Source organism: Hydractinia symbiolongicarpus, chromosome 7 (genome assembly GCF_029227915.1).
Source record: "Hydractinia symbiolongicarpus strain clone_291-10 chromosome 7, HSymV2.1, whole genome shotgun sequence".
Classification (NCBI taxonomy): domain Eukaryota; kingdom Metazoa; phylum Cnidaria; class Hydrozoa; order Anthoathecata; family Hydractiniidae; genus Hydractinia; species Hydractinia symbiolongicarpus.
This window is the reverse complement of record NC_079881.1, coordinates 14,345,284-14,362,727: the sequence shown is the minus strand read 5'-3', so window position 1 is coordinate 14,362,727 and position 17,444 is coordinate 14,345,284. Positions and strand designations below refer to the sequence as shown.

General features: G+C 38.2%; 2 protein-coding genes and 1 long non-coding RNA gene across 3 annotated transcripts; 1 reads left to right on the top strand and 2 right to left on the bottom strand.

Annotated features, from left to right (window-relative positions):
- Positions 1 to 6,576: 6,576 nt before the first annotated feature.
- LOC130648520 (uncharacterized) lies at positions 6,577 to 7,128 on the bottom strand. The gene is made up of 2 exons (XM_057454573.1): positions 7,033 to 7,128; positions 6,577 to 6,957 (listed from the first exon to the last, which is right to left on the bottom strand). Exons 1-2 carry the CDS (start codon positions 7,126 to 7,128, stop codon positions 6,577 to 6,579), a joined length of 477 nt encoding a protein of 158 aa, XP_057310556.1.
- Positions 7,129 to 8,034: 906 nt separating this feature from the next.
- LOC130648975 (uncharacterized) lies at positions 8,035 to 12,419 on the top strand. The gene is made up of 3 exons (XR_008982988.1): positions 8,035 to 10,966; positions 11,072 to 11,226; positions 11,345 to 12,419. It is a non-coding gene; the product is annotated as an uncharacterized LOC130648975 (long non-coding RNA).
- A 756-nt stretch (positions 12,420 to 13,175) lies between these two features.
- Positions 13,176 to 14,126, bottom strand: LOC130648519 (uncharacterized). Its single transcript, XM_057454572.1, has one exon. The coding sequence runs from the start codon at positions 14,124 to 14,126 to the stop codon at positions 13,176 to 13,178; it is 951 nt and encodes a 316-aa protein (XP_057310555.1).
- Between the last annotated feature and the right edge of the window lie 3,318 nt (positions 14,127 to 17,444).

Genomic DNA, 17,444 nt, shown 5'->3' with positions numbered 1-17,444 from the left:
CCTATACGAGTGGTTGTTGAGATATGACAAGCTGAATCATATCGGCCCCGTCGATCATAAGGCCTTCTATAGCAACCTTAGCGGAAAAACACACTCTCACCCGAAGATTACCAGGCGTTCCGGGATGAGTTCTATAAGATGGGGTGTGTTACTATGATGGACTGGTTGGCCCCGTACAACCTGGTGGACATGGTACCCTTTGTCGAAGCTGTCAATAAGACGAGAACTACATACTACGGGGATCAGAATGACATTCTCAAGGATGCTGTGAGCATTCCGGGTGCGTCGATGCGATACGTCTTGAACAAGTCTCTGCGCTTGAACCCCGAGTTAGAGCTCTATGCGCCAGGAGAACCCTGCAGGCATAAATGTCAAGAATTTCAAAGCCAGGTGCAAGGCCTGCATTGAGATCAAAAAAGCATGCGACGAGTTCACCAGGAATGACGCTTATGATCTCCTGCAAACAGGTATGGTAAGTGGCCCCGCTATTGTAGGTATCATGGGCGAAATGTGACAGGTATAAAATCTCACATTTATGACAGCCCACGCAAGTGCAAGACCATATTAGGTTATGACGCGAACATGCTCTACCCTAGCAGCCTGCTGCAGGACTTCCCTTGCGGGAAGGAGAAGCTGATAAAGATGGCAGACCCCGTTGGAGGATTGGAGGCTCTGGTGCAAGGTGTTCAGGATGGATCGCTCTTTGGTTTTGCCCAAGTTGATATAGAAGTGCCTGCCGAGCTGTACGACAAGTTCAGCGAAATGGCCCCGTTATTAGTGTTGAAGGAGATCCCTGATAGCCAAATACCTCAGCACATGCACGAGTATTTGACCAAGACCGGGCGGAAACGTATCCCTGGCACTAGGAAGCTCCTGGGGCTGATGAAAGCGGAGAAGACCCTGCTGTGTACAGACCTGCTCAAGTGGTATCTGGAGCGTGGGTTAGTAGTCACGGCCTGCTACCAACTACTCAAGGGGTAAGCCATTTGCGTGGTTCCCGGAAAAGATTGCGGATGCGCGGCGCCAAGCAGATAAAGACCCCGACAAGTGCATCGCGGGCGATATAGCAAAGTTGAAAGGCAACAGCTTCTATTGAAAAATGATCGAAGACCTGGCAAGGCATGCCAACACCACCTTTACCATGGATGAGAAGGTGGTAGATGCGGCAATGAGGAGCCCATACCTGGAGGATTTGGAAGAGATTGGAGACGCGTACGAGGTGAGAAGTGGGAAGCAATAGGTTTCCATCGATCGAGCCTATCAATGTGGGATATATGTTTACCAATTAGCCAAGTTGCCCATGCTGGAGTTCCATTATGATTTTCTAGATCGGTACGTCGATCGATGAGATTTTGAGTACATTTATATGAATACAGATAGCGCTTATTTTGCCATCTCTGGAGATGATAATAAAGATGTCAAATCTTGTTGATATTTTCGAAAAAAGGAAGGCACGAAATTCTCGTGCAAAGGCATGTCCAAAAGCCAGAATGAAGTAACGTGGGCCAGGTATATGTGAGTTTTAAAGGGTGAGACACTGCCAAAAATGTAGGTTTCAGGGTATACGACCAAGGCATGGTGACGTATCAGCAGAACAAGCTGGGACTCTCTGCTTTTTATGATAAGCAAATTGTGCATGACGACGTGGTACACACCTCCCCGCTGACGCTGTAAATAGTGAGGTTTCCCTGTCCGGATTTTTGTGAAGCGATGCCTTACAAAAACAACAAAACACCCAGAGGGTTCCCTTGAAAGGGTTTTGTTTTGAAAATAAACATGCTATGCGAGATATGTCTATGTCTCGCTGCACTCCTGCCGTATGCTTTGATCGTGTTCGGTTATTTGAGATACAGACGACTAATAATAAAGATGTCAAATCTCGTTGATATTTTCGATGTTGTTGATACCCCGGCAGAAGTGCTTGAGCAACGTGAAAAACCTATAGATAAGCGTCAGGCTTTGAAGGATGCAATACGTCAAGGTAAACAGCACCTTCTCCCAAGAAATGCACAGAAGGTTTTGTTGATAAAGCATCACCTGAGATGATCGACAAGATACACACTGCGTTCGTTCAGCGCGAGATTCAGGACAGGCCATCAAGACATCGCGAGTAAGATCGATCAGTTTGAAGTGGCCTCTGTTTCGCTCGACGAGTCCTACTTCCTCAAACCTGTTGGAGTCGCATACAAGGTTGGGTTGTCAATGACGACAATCTCTTCAGACTTTGGAAATTTCTTTTTAAACCAACTCCTTATGCTGCATATATCGCGTCTTTAAACACGCTGGAGCATATACGAGAGACGATGATACTCGTCATCGTCAGGTGTGGTATGTTTACAGGAAATTACGATCACATTACCCTGCCCAGGATCCTTCGCGCTGCATCTCTTTCGAAGAGCCTCAATTTCTCGGGACTGTTCTAAAATGTATTGATCCATATCTTCGAGCTCACCCTCCTGCATCGCGAGGGTCGCATCCTTAATTAACTTGATTAACTTACGCTGCTCATCAAGTTTCCTCTGTAATTTTGCAAGACAAGACATTTTATCTTACAGTTTTGGATCCGGGGATTATATATGCACAGACGATGCTCGTGATTTTTGTGGCTTTGATAAACCACAAAACTACGACTTAATCTTCTAGCGCCGTAACGCCCGGGTTTTAATATTTCATCATCTGGATCATGGTAAGAGCCAGCGACGAAACACACAGGATTAAAGCGATCCGTTTGTTGTATTTTTCCCTCAAATTCAACCTATACAGCTCCCAATTTCTTTCCTTGAGATCTGCTTCCAAGTCCTCAATTGTTTCCTCCAATTTCTGGATCTCTCCCTCAAGCTCCTCTCGTAATTTTTTGATACAAGACATATTTATTTATTAGTTGAAAGTCAAGGCAAAAATGCTACAGATGACGTCATGACTTGCAGTGACATGCCGTTGACTTACCGTGACGTGCCGTGGGCGCGCACGCGACTGCGCCAGAAGGAACATTTCACTATCTCTCTTATCAAATGGAGTGGTTTCCTACTTCTTTTGGAGGGCCAGACAGTATATCTGCTCAGACCAAAAAACCAGTTTGCAAATGATCTCACAATTGAAAAAAGTAACACTCTTCCCTTCTTCGTTACAAGCAAAGAGCCAATAGAGTATGTTGGCCGATTCAACTGCAGAGACGAAAGAGAAACAGACATGATGAACTCGCGTTGGAGAATTTTTAATTTTTCAGTGCCATAAAACAAATCAAAACAATGCTTTAGCGTTATGGTGACAAGAGGAATGGACGGTTAAAGTTTTTTTTGAATGGTTTGTTTTTATCAAACATTTCTTGTTATGTTACGTTTTTGTTTTTAGAGTTCATTTTACGGTTTTTCAATCATTTCCAAATGCGTCACCAGTGCGTCATTAATGCGTTACCAAACATTTCTTTGGTTTACACGGGAAATAAAAGTGCGTAACCAGCGTCACCGATTTTCTTTAAAGAATTGAGATATATTTGTTTACTGAAAAAAGTTGGTGACGCTGGTGACGCTCCTCTTTTTTCCATATTACACTGGTGACAATTTGATGGAAAACATTTGACGCACTGGTAATGCAATGGTGACGCACTGGTGACGCAATGAAACTTAAAATACAACTTAAAAGTGATAGCCACACAAACACTTAGAGGTTACAATGTTATCACAAATGTAAATATTCAATATTTTGTGATATTCTTCTTAGTAGCATCGTCTTTTAGCTTTTCTTTTGCACCAGATAGAAAATTTTTTTAATAACATTCAGATCAGGCGAACGTGCAGGACTTTTTACCAACTCATGTCATATCTCAATTTTTCCCATGCTTTTTTTGCCACCGCTACATTTTGTTTGGGGCAACCGTCTTGTTTAAACTTTTTAATTGGCGCAGACCCACATCGTGCAAACGCTTTCGGAAATTCTTCGCTGACCAGTTTATTCGCAAAATTGTTGCCATCAATTTTCCAAATATGATGGTGGTATATCACAACCCCATGGTTATGTGATATGGCAACAAAAAAATTGGCCATGAGGCCTCCACTTCCTTCTTTTTGCGTCCCTTTGTGGTTATTACCAGCCCTTCACTGGGTCTGCGCCAAGTCATGGATGAGACAGCAGGAGCAAACCTAACTCCATCCAGGAAAAAGCCAATGTCACTGGTCCAAAATGTGTGCCTTCGCAAACAACGGCATATGTCTCTTGTGCTCACCTTTGAGGGAACTCCTGACTCCCTCAAAATTCTACTCGCGGTAAACTAATTAGAATTCTGTCGAAGACGTTTTACCGTCCTTGTAATAATTCTTTCGTGTCGCAGCGTCAACTTTCGGGGGCGTCCTCCATTCTTGTGACGGTTGTCAAACGGTTCCTCTCTTTTCTTCCTACTTTGAGTGGCTTTTTGGCATGCCTGTATATACTACATTCAGCGTATACTCCCTTGTACTTCTGAGTTAGCTCATAACAGGAGACCTTATGCTGCTGGTGCATAATCCTGAGCATCAAGGATGCTTTCAGGCCAATCTTTTGACATTTACTTTTGTTTGGTGTTCAATTTGGCGGTTGATTTTCTTTACTTACATTTTTTTATTTTGCCTTAAAATATGTATAAAAATTACAATGACAAATTAATATGAAGTATAATTATCATAACTATGCTTCAAGCCATCAAAAATGTTTCATACTGTAATTCAACCCCACCATATGATAATTTTATAACATTGCAGCATGAACGAATAAACGTGTAATCTTTATCAAACAGTAAATAATATTATCATGGGGTGCTCCCCAAAAAAGTTCTTTCCAGCGACCGTAACAAATAAGAACAAATTACAAAGCTGTTTAAAGCTCGAAAACACCTCCGATAGATACAAGAACCCAATTTGGGCGTCATTTTGACGTCTAAAATACCTAATTTGCACGCCTATTTCCTATCTATTGAGGTCATCTAACGACAAATCAACACTTATCACACAAGTACTGTTAAAAAACTCCAGTGAAAAATTGAACCAAAAATATGAAAAAAAGTTCTAAGTCTAAAATTTTCGAAGACAATCCCTGCCAAAATAATTTGGCAGTAAAGCTCAAAATTGGGTTATACAACCCCTCCCCCCAATCTTCAATGGTTGGTGGGGTACTAACCCAAATTTCTACCATTGAAAGTTAGAGGGAGGGGGGAGGTCTGTTGTTACACTATAAAGAAGAAAATCAGCTAATTCTTAAGTTTACTGCCGCATATTTACATAGCTAGCTTGGTAACAACCTACAAAAGAGAGTATATAAGGTAAGAAGCGTCAAATTCTAGTGAATCTGGAACAAGGGATGTGTATGTTTCGAATTGGGAGTATTTCAACAACAAGACCTTTATCGAAGCAACATGTAACGTCGACGAGTCGTTTAACACAATTGGTGATTCTTTTGTACCTCCTTCAAAAAAGCAAAAAAAGGAATCAAAATCAGACAGGAACATTGCAGAACAAAATACAAAACTGGAAGTGTGGAAAGCTCTTGCAACTTCATTATCCTCGCCGCCTGCATCAGCACGTGAAGCAGAAAACCGATCAACACAACGCGAACCTGATCTTCGTGATACAGCGCAATTATTTGGCAGAACTGTAACTGATAGCCTGCTACAGTGTGACAGTAACGATTGGTATATGTTGAAGAAGAGAATAATGGATATCTTCTTCGATTATGAACATCAGAGAAGAAACAATACTGGATTTACTTTTCCTATGTATTCTCAAAGCACCTCAATCCCACCTATCCATATTCACCGTTTCACGGATATAACCATTCAAATGAGTCATACACAAGTTGAAAATCTCTCGAAAACAAACATATAAAGAATGTATATCTCTTGTTGTACATATAACATACATGTGTTATTACTATTTGTTTCACTTATATATCTACTTTTGCATATTTCCATTGCCTGCGAACACAGCCTTCCTGCGTAAAGTATTCTGTGAATTCTTGCCTTATCTCATTGGCCTGATTGCTTGCATGATTACCACGACTTGTAGCCAAGGGTATCCACGTATCTCTACTTTCATCCGATCTCCAAGCACCTTCTATGATTTTACCATTTTCAATATCCTCACGATTGACGAGTCCGCTAGGAATATACACTTTTCCAGCATCTGTGTCACGCCTCGACCAGTTGTGAAGGGCTATGATAGCAACTGTTATCGTTCTAACTTTATGTGGCTCTATTACGAATGGACGACGAAAAACACGCCAACGATTTGCAAGTATTCCAAAAGTGTTATCAGAAATTCTTCGCATTCTTGACCAGCGATAGTTGAAAATCTTTTTATCAACACTGGGACTTTTGAAAGGGTAAGGTTTAATCAGATACTTGGATAAGGGAAATGCATCATCACCCGTACAAACATACGGTATCATTAAACGACGATGTGGTAACGGTGTGGAAGCAGGGAGATTAGTACTACTGGACTCTAATGCAAACTTTAGCACACACTTTTCCCAAATTCAACCATCAGAATTTCTGTTATTGATACCTATATCAACGAACAAAATTTTATATTCTGGGCCTATCATACCCACTTAAACGATGCTGTCAGTACCTTTGTGGTTCCGATAGTGAGAGTCAGAGTGTGACGGTTGCTCGATGACAATATGCTTCCCATCTATAGCACCAATTCCGTTCGAAAAATTCCAACGTAATAAGAATTTTTTCGAAATATCCAACCAGGCATCTTCAGTGTTTGGTGTTGTCAAATATTCAATTCTCAGTTCTTCAATTATTGTCATATATACCTCAAGAATAATACTTGATATGGTTCTTTTGCCTATTCGGAATTGAAATTCCAATGAACGAAACGATTCTCCACTAGCAAGATAACGCAATGTAAGACAGCACATTTCTTCCGGTTTTATGCATTCACGCATATTCGTATCCTGTTCAATGATATGTTTGTAGACCTTCTGTAACAACAATTCAAATTTTGTTCTATCCAACCTCAGTTCTTGAAGGCTATATTATCTAGCTTTAAGTTTTACGATCCATGGTCGTGTCCATATTCTATTTCTTCTTCTTTCTTCCTCATCTTCCTCGTCAAGTAACAACGCTATGACAGCTGCTCTTTGCACAGCCATATTGAGTTAGTGAGTGAAAAAAGTGATAATTTTGTTGCATATAAATTGTTGCACAGGCGGCGAGACGAGAGCGTCTTTTTTCTCCTTGCAATGCAACAAAATCGCATTACATGCGGATAAAAAAATAGCATCGTCTCCCCAAAGCTTAACCAGGGTTGTTACAAGCGATTTTACAGGAAAGAATTTATTTGGTATTTGGTCTAGAAGACCTGAGTGTGCAATGGAGTGCTGGGTATCCTGATGATCCACAGGCAAAACACCTGTGAGAGTAGGTGCATGGGGTATATGTGCAACTGAGTATTTAATATTTAGTATAAATTATACTAATTATGTTAATTTATGTTGCCGGTTTGTATTTCGTGTTTTTGTATTTTAAGTTTTTTAATTTTTAATTTGGAGTCGACTATATACTACACTAAAAAGAACCAAAATTTCGTAATATTTTTCATGGTCCACCGAGCCGGATAATAGGATGAGTTTAGAAAGATTGTTAAGAAAGAAGAACGCACTTGTGAGTAGTGTCTGTGGAATTATTAACAACAACGAGAGTAAGTTAGAAAATTGGAAAGAATTTCGAGAAGAATTACTCGCATCTGAAACGATACTCAGCCAGAGATTAACACAAGTGAACAGTATTTATGACGAAATACTTGAAATAGCTATGAACGATGATGATGCGACTGACAGTTTAAATGATTGTTATGTATTTGAATTAAAGGTTCAAAAGCACTTGAATAATTTAAAGGAAACTTGTAAAAGAACAGTTGAAATTGAGCCTGTTCTAAGAGAGAGAAGCAACTTGCACAAAGAAACTGTTAGATTACCCAAGTTAGAAATTACAAAGTTTACTGGTGACTGTACAAAATGGTTAGGTTTTTATGACAGTTTTAAAGCCTCGATTCATAAGTCACAACTAAGTAACATTGAGAAATTTAATTATTTGAGGTGCTATTTAGAAGGAGACGCTTTAAATTGTATATCTGGATTATCTCTTTCTAACGAAAATTACGAGGAAGCATTGAAGCTATTGTCCAACATATTTGGAAATCCACAAGTAATTATAAACTCACACATGCACGGATTTTTGAAGATGAATTCATTAAGATGAGTTTATAACGATCGCGACCTAACAGCTCTTCGATGACTCTACGATGATATAGAATCTCATGTACGAAGTTTAAACAGCTTGGGTATTGAAGGAAGGGACTATGGCTCTTTACTCAATCCGATCATTATGGAACAACTGCCGCACGAATTTAAATTGACTGTTTCCAGGAATCTGAAACAAGAGGTCTAGGATATTAACAAACTCCTCGAACTAATAAATGACGAGTTAAAAGCTAGAGAAAATTGCATCGTATCGTCGTACCTACCGTTAACTCACACAGAACAGAAAAGGATCATAGTAACGACATGGGTAAGAAACGTTTTGATTTTTCGCATTCATATGAGCCCTCTTCTGGCGCGTCTTTGTTATCTGAATCCAGCCCAAGCAGAAATGCGTATTTTGTGAAGGTTGTCATTGGCCTGACAAGTGCCCAGTTATTACGGATGTGGCGTCTAGAAAGGAGTGTCTAAAAAAATCAAATCGTTGTTTTTTGTGTTCCAGAGAAAATCACAAACAAAATCAATGCCAAAAGAAAAAACCGTGTTTTTATTGTAGAAGTATACACAATTCCGCACTTTGTTTTCAAAAAAACAAGAAAAAGGGTGATTCCCCGGGCACAGAAAAAGAACCGTCGCAGGTTACGCATCAAAACCATGTGCAAAACAATTCAAACAACGTGTTTCTGCAAACTGCGGATGTCATGCTCAAAAATCCAACCACCGACCAAAGCGTACAAGTTCAGGTTTTGTTCGATGGGGGTTCTCAGAGGACACACATCTCTGATCGCGCTCGAAGAACGTTGAATTTAAACACCGAGATCACGGAAGAAATTATTATCTCTACTTTCAGTAATCGCAATGTTATTTTCACTTAGCGCACTTTCGGTACCTATAATTTGTTTACCAATTAAATCGCAACCCGTAAATTCGTCAAAACAAAAATTTACAGATTTGAAAGAGACTGATTTCGCTTCTTCGGGAGTTGGGAACGAAATTGACTTACTGATCGGATCGCATATGTATTGGGATATAGTTACCGGGAAAATTAACAGGAGTGTGGGAAGTAGTTTGGTCGCCATAGAAACAAAATTCGGTTGGGTTTTGAGCGGAGTGCATGAGTCTGTGAGAGGGTGTGAAAAGAACGTAACATCGACAAGTATTGGGATTTCAAAAAATGAAAAAACTTGTTATGATCTCGTTTTTGATAAGATAAAAAAGAATGAAGATAATCGTTATGAGTTAGCCTTGCCGTTTAAAGAAAATCATTCCTTACTGCCAGACAATTTTGAACTCAGCCGAAAGCGCTTATTAAAACTACACAATCGCTTGAAAAACAACCCGTCGCTTCTAGTTGATTACGATAATATTTTTAAGGAACAAATGAAATTGGGTATTATTGAACCAGTACGCGATGTTGGGACACCGGGAGAAATACATTACTTGCCACACCGCGCTGTTTTACGTGACGATAAAAACACGACAAAAATGAGAATAGTTTTTGACGAATTAACCACGAGTCGCCCAGTCTAAACGACATACTGTACAAGGGTCCTCAGCTAACGCCGCAACTGTATGATATTCTCTTGCGATTCAGATCATATCCTATTGTTTTGATAGCCGACATAGAAAAAGCATTTCTACAAATTGCGATCAAAGAAACAGATCGTAACTTTTTGAGGTTTTTGTGGTTTGACGATATCCTTGCGGAACAACCCACCATCGTTAGAAATCGATTCGCCCGTTTAGTGTTTGGATTGACGAGTTCACCATTTTGTTTGAACGGTACTATTCGAAATCACATAAGTCAGTATGAATTTGACCCACTGTTTGTTCAAAAGGTTGTGAGGTCGTTTTTTGTCGACGATTTTATTGGCGGTCACGTGAATGAGGAAGAAGTTGTAAAGTTGTTTAAACAGCTTAAACTCCGATTTATAGAAGGGAATTTTTACCTTCGTAAATAGCATACAAATAATGAAAATGTTCGGAACTATATAAATCATATCACCAACTCAACCGCGCCTCCCCAAACTAATGGTAAAATTCTTGGACTTGTTTGGAATGAACAGACCGATAAATTATGTTTTGACTTTTCAGAATTATTGAAGTCGGCAAAAGCGTTAAAACCTACTAAGAGAAATATATTAAAAGATTTTGTCTTCGTTCTACGATCCTGTGGGACTCATTCAACCAATATTGATTAGCATGAAAATTTTGATGCAGAAAATATGTGAGAGGAAGCTAGGTTGGGATGATGATGTTGACGCTGAATTGAAGGTGAGTTGGGAGAGCATCTTGAAGGAGATGGAGAGTGTGGGAGTTGTTGAGGTTGGTCGTAGGATACTCCTTTTTATTAATAAAATGACGTCATTCAAAATTTTCATGGAAACGAGGCATCCTATGCCAAAAATTTTGATTGGGAAGGCGGCGAGAAAAACATTTTGAATTCAAACGACATAAATTTGTTTTAATGGAGATAATATCATCCCCATTTAATTTCTCTCGTGTCTCCACTATAAAATGGCGTAATCATTATATCTCCATGATCTAGCAACTCAGTTAATGGCAAAACATTGCGAAAGCAGTAAGCTCCAATTCTTTTTCGCGAAGGAAGGAAGAAGTATTGTTGTTTAGCTCTGATTTTATTTTTGCTAGCAACTAACTTTAAATGCAGATATGGATTTATACATAGAAGTTCCTGATTTCTACAACTTTTTTGAAGATTCTCTTGTTGGTGAGTACCATATATTATCGTAATCTGTGGTGATTTTGGTGGCTAGGTAGCTAGGCTGTAATTGTGGTTGATGAAGGTTTAGATAGCACAAACTTGTCATTTTAGATCCTACGTCTATCAAACTACAAGAAGATGACATTGATGATGATACTGTTCACATCGATGTTAAAAATCTAGCTTGTTATAAAGCTGAACATTTGAAGAAGTGGTTAAGTGATTCCCTGGAAAGGAATAGACACTTTGAAGGAGACACAAGTTAGGTATGTCCATGTTAATAAACCACTATTTGAGTGACTATTCTATTTTAGCTGCATGTTAAATACATGTTATGTAGAAATTGAACATCAGTAAGCAAAAATGTTTTTCTTTTTTTATCAGGGTGCTGCAGTACTACAAAAATGGCACACAAAATAACATTGTAGATCCAACTAGTGATAAAAAATGGCTGAGAAAAAAAGCTGAGAAACTTGGAATTTTATCACCGGGGAAGACGAATAATTGGAATATCATTATCCAATGCCCAGAGGTGTTAAGGAACGAAATAGGTCATCCGAAAAACACAGCTGGATGGAAAAAATACATCACGAATTTGCCAAAAATAACAATATACGAAATATCGAACAGTACCATAAAAAGATCAATGACCTGGTATTAGAAAAGTCTCTCAAAATTAAAAAACCATTTACTCGGGGTGCACAATTCCGGGAAGAAAATTTTATTGATGTTGGTTCAATACATGCAAAGGAAAATGATAATATATTTAGTTTGAAAGGTGTGTGTGGTGCAAGCTTGAAGAAAGCAGATAGATGGATTTTTGTTGCCATTGATAAATTATCAAATGAAATCTTGTATTGTTTTTGCCAATGTCCAGCTGGAAAGGTGGGAACTTGTTCTCACGCTTACGCTTTGATGAAGTTGTTGGCTAAATGGGTCCTGGATAACTTAAAAATTATTTCAGAACCGAAAAGCATGCAGCACATCAAAGGCCTGTGAGTGGTCAGTTCCTCAGAGTAGAAATCATGTTAATAAAGTCCCAATATCGGATATAACCATCACTACCCCAGTTTCAAAACGAAGAAATACAAATGACGATACAGAATACAAAAAGCGCAGTGGAATTAAAACGACATTGTATGATGCTAGAGCCGACCATACAAAACATGAGCCAGCTTATAATTTGGAAGTTTTTTTGAATAGCGACACTAATAATCATGCTAAGAAAATCATAAATCCTAATCCGCTTCTGTTTACAGATACAGTGTATGGAGTAATGCCGATTGGTTCTACTTTATCGCATCAATGTTCCCCAATACCAGCTGATTTTGCTGTATATTCTAGCATTTCTACAGTCACAGGAAACCTAACTGAATATAACACTTATCCAAGTTTTCCTTTTAATTCAATTAAATACATGCTTGATGAATACTTAAGAAGTGAAATATGTGAGGAAAAATTGGCCATATTGAATGAATTAAGGTCACATTCTGCACATGCTGTAGAAATCGAAGTTAATACGCGTGACCAAGCAAGAGATGCGAATTGGTTTATGTACCGCAAAAACAGATTCACAGCATCTATTTGTAATAAAATTGGTGATCTAACTAAAAAAACTGAGAAGGGGATCAAAACTATAGCTCATAACATTGTATTTGGTGACAAAAATGAGAAAAACAAAGTTGTGCAAATGAAAATGAGGTACGGCAAATTTTTTGAGCCCATCGCCATCCAAGCATATGAAAAATTTATGCACCTATCGGGTTGGAAGATTTCTGTTGATCAATGTGGATTGGTTATTAATTTGCAAAATTTTGTTTTGGGTGCCACTCCTGATGGAAAAGTTTTGATGGAGCGTCTTTCGGAATACTAGAGGTTAAATGTAGTGAGCACTATAAAGATTGGATCCGAAAGATGTTTGCTCTATTTCGAAAGAACCATGTATCGTATACAACAGTGAATCAAATACTATACATATCAATAAAAATCATACATATTATAATCAAGTTCAAATGCAGCTAGCTCTTACATGTCAAACATTGTGTGACTTTGTTTTTTATACTTCAAAAGGAATGGTAATTGATAGAGTTCAATTTGATGCAGTGTATTGGGAAAAGCTACAATCATCTATTTTGTCATTTTATTTTAACTACGTACTACCAGAAATTGTATCAAAAGAGAAAAAGTGAAGAACAGAATTTTTGTGTATATAAATTTAATTTACATCTTTTAAAATAGGGTCTTGAAAGTTTGATAATAATGCTGCTACAGTTATGATTTGATTTAAAGAACCAGCCATGTTAAGTGGCATTACACGGTTGAATATGTGATAACATTTTAAGCGCTGTATCATTCGTTCAACATGAATTCGTTCACGAGCAATTTGTTGACTTTTTACCAATTCAAGTTCTGTAAACTGTTCACGTCCTTGTAAAAATGAGGGTATGATCAACTCCACATTCATTGGTTTCAAATATTCTGCAATAGTGAATCCTCTATCGGCCATAGCAGCGTCTCCTTCTTGCCACAACTTGGGTCTCAAAAATCCACTTTTAACAACAATGTTTTTGTCCGAAATGCTACCTGGGTATGCAGAGGAGATGAATGTGAAGCCCCCGCCCGGTGCTATCCCAACTAAGATTTTAACTGTCGTGTGACTTTTATAATCAGAATATAACATTTTATGCAGCCTTAGTGATGTTGGAACAGCTACTTTGATTTCTAAACAATCAATTATACACCGTGTGTTGGCAAAGTGTTGTTTCATAGATTCAGGCATTATTTTTTGAACCTGTTCTCTTGTTGGCCATATACATATGCTACCAACTCTGATGTACATAAAGTTTATCCATGTATTGAATGTATTGCTTATCGTACCTTCTGATGCATTGAATATGTATGAAAAATGAATAATTCCAGAATTCCGTCTCAATTTTACAAGTGTCAGCACGAAACTTTCCAATGGTGAGAAACACCTTCTACGACCACCACGTGCATCGTTTTTCCCTTCTTTATAGTTGTACAAAATAATATTTTGACCAGTTTCACCAGCATCAAGAAAAATGAGAACATCTTGAAATATTTTCAGTGATGGAAAACCTATATAATAATTACATGATTCATCTGATTTTAATACATGCCCCATAAATACCCGTGTAGCTGACATTAATGCAGGAGTGGACGTAACATACCGCACTTTGAATGTTATGGCGGATGAGGAACGGTACATCTACTTCATCTCAGATCCACCACACTTAATTAAAACAGCCCGCAATTGCCTGAGTAATTCTCTTGCAGGAAGATGTACCAGAAGTATGTGGAATGATGGAAGTTATATCACCTGGAACCATATTTCAAAGTTATTCCTTGATGACTTAGACTGTGGATTACATCTTGTTCCTAAAATAACAAATGACCACATCAAGCTCACACCATATTCAGTCATGAATGTACGTCTGGCAGCACAAGTGTTAAGCGAATCTGTCTTTAACACTCTTCAATTGTATGGACCACCAGAAGCTAATGCAACTGCCAAATATTGTAATATGTTCGACCAATTTTTTGACTGTCTTAACGTCAAGAATACCAAAGAAGCAGCAATTAAACGTAAACTATTTCTTAAACCGTACACATCTGTTGATGATGAAAGATTCTTATGGTTGACCGAAACATTTCTAGGATATTTCAAAACATGGAAGGATTCAATTGCTGATAGGCCTGGTAATTTTACGGATAATGCTAGAGCAAATATATTTTATTCTAGTCTTAGAAGCGCTGTCGATGGAGTTCAGAACAGGTTGCCCATGGGAGTTATTGTATGCAGATGATTTGGTTCTCATAGCAGAGTTGATGGAAGAATTAGTTGAAAAGTTTGAGAAGTGGAAGAAAGGACTAGAAGAGAAAGGGCTGAAGGTAAACACAGCAAAGTCTAAAGTCATGATTAGTAGCATTGCAGCCAAGTGTGACCTTGTAGTTGGAAAGTGGCCTTGTGGAGTTTGCAGGAAAGGGGTTGGTAGTAACTCAATTTTTTGTCAGACTTGCAAGCATTGGGTACATAAGAAGTGCAGTAGTATTAGTGGAAGGTTAAGAGCTGGCATACAGTTTGTATGCAAGCGTTGCAAAGGTGATGCAAAGATTTTGCAAAGATTATAGAGAATGAAGTATTTCCAGCTTTAACGATGTACAACAGTGGCTCGTTAGAGATAGTTAAGAACTTCTGTTACTTAGGTGATATGTTGGGCAGTGAAGGGGGTGTTGGAAGAAGTGTTACTTGCAGGACAGGTTCTGCTTGGAAAAAGTTTAGAGAGTTACTTCCTTTATTGACTAGCAGAGTCCTGTCAATTGAGGTAAAAGGTAGGTTGTATGAGGCCTGTGTAAGAAGTGTTATGTTGTATGGGGGCAGTGAAGCAGGAAGATCTTGACCGTTTAGAAAGGAATGATATGAGAATGGTTAGGTGGATGTGTAATGCCAGTCTGAGAGACAGAAAGAGTTCAGATGAGCTAAGAAGCAGGCTAAGTCTCTGTAGAATTAAAGATGTTATCCAGATAAGAACATTGAATTGGCTGGGGCACTTGGAAAGAATGGAGGAGGATAATTGGGTAAGAAAGTGTAGAGACTTGATAGTTCCTGGGGCAAAGCCCAGAGGCAGACCAAGAAAGACTTGGCAGGAGGTTATAAGGACAGACTTGATAGAGAGGAAGTTGAGTTTAGATCTAACACAGTCTAGATCAGATTGGAAGAGGGTCATTAATATACCCCGTCCAACCCATGCTAGCATGGAAAACGGACGTTAAGCCGAGAATGATGATGATGATGATGATGAAACCTACCAAGGAATCAAAATCACTGTCCATTCTACTGTTGAATTAATCCAGTATTTAATTAATAATGGAGTTCCATATGTACTGACAGAAAGATTTTGTCAAGATCCCCTAGAAAACTACTTTGGTCGTCAACGTGCAATTGGTCATAGGAAAGATAACCCATCAATCCGTGATTTTGGTTATAACGACAACACAATTAGAACACAAAAGATTTTCCGACCCATAGCTGGTAACTGTAATGAAATTGATATTGAAACTGTGCCATGCCGTAAGAGCAATTAAACACACTTAGAAGAAAGAAGAAACTAAAAACGGTTATTTTTATAGCCACACATTTATAAAAAACATTAAATTGGCTTAATAAGCAAGAACAAGCACTGTATTTCTGCTTAACACAAACATTAATAAAAAATATTTTGAAATACCTTAAAACCTATATATAGTGAGGGCTGCTATGTTCTGATATAAAGCTTCGTGTGCACATGTGTGTTAAAAGTGATTTTTTGATTTGAAGTTGTTCCTTAGGTCCCAAATTACCAAAATTTGGGACCTAAGGAACAACTTTAAATCAAAAAATCACTTTTAACACACATGTGCACACGAAATTACATAGTGGCCCTCACTAATACACTACCTGGACCTTTTTGTAGACTTCCATAATTATTTATTATACCATGTGCCAAAATAATATTGTTTTAAAATTTTTTGCTATAAAAATAGCAGTTGTAACAGGTTTATAGTCACTGTTCTGGACTCTTAGTGTCAATGTCCATCTGAAAGATTGCTTGAAGATTTCTTGATTTCAGTGCGTAGAGATCGAGCTTTTTTCTGTTTTGATGCAATTTTGTGCAGCTCACATTTATCTTTCACAAATGAAAAAACACGAACACGAACATAAAGCATGATGAGATGCTCAAGTAAGTTCATTGCTAATTCTTTTGTGACTTTTTCGGTTGAGTGTGATGTTATTTTGTTGTAATTACAAAGCACAACAGGGTTCTCAAGCAGGTCTGAAACAATTTTCTTACTATCAATTGTATGGTGAAAATTAGCAGTTGCAGCACGAACTTCAAGTTCTGCACAACAAAAAATTCTGAAAACATCAACGGTTACTGACCATAACCCTCCTCTGTCCTTCATATTTACTAAATCAAAATTTTTATCGTCTTCCACAAGACATGACTTTCCAGCTAATAAGATGTCTAAACTTTGAACTCCAAGCATACTTCTTGATTTTTTTGATCTCCTAATGCGACGATATAGGGTACTAAATACATAACCATTTAGATATTGAATTATGTTTCTTTCTTTGGGTGAAAAATTCACATGGGAAGAAAATTCTACAGTGTTTTCTTTTACAGTTGAATTAGTGAGATAAGCAAGTACGTGATAAGCCACTTCAAAACCAAGGAGAATAGAGCTTCGATTTGATAAATTTCTGAAAACAATATTTTCAGACACAGATTTATAGAAGGCCGGATAAAACTTTTCAGCATCGCCTTTAAAACTACCAATCACATCTCTGACAAAACTATAGGAAAAGTTTGTATCGTCGTTTGTAATAACATAATTGAAAAATTCATTTCTGGTCTTCTCACTATAGCATTCATCTTTAGAAAGTTTACTTGCACTTAATTGGGTGTACTTCAGGGGCGGATTT

Bases quoted from the DNA above. Each gene is read 5' to 3' on its own strand.
- LOC130648520 (XM_057454573.1), bottom strand. From the start codon at position 7,128: ATGGCTGTGCAAAGAGCAGCTGTCATAGCGTTGTTACTTGACGAGGAA. The intron at 6,958-7,032 runs GTAAAACTTAAA...TTGTTGTTACAG, and splicing joins TATGGACACGACCATGGATC to AAGGTCTACAAACATATCAT.
- LOC130648519 (XM_057454572.1), bottom strand. From the start codon at position 14,126: ATGTCAGCTACACGGGTATTTATGGGGCATGTATTAAAATCAGATGAA.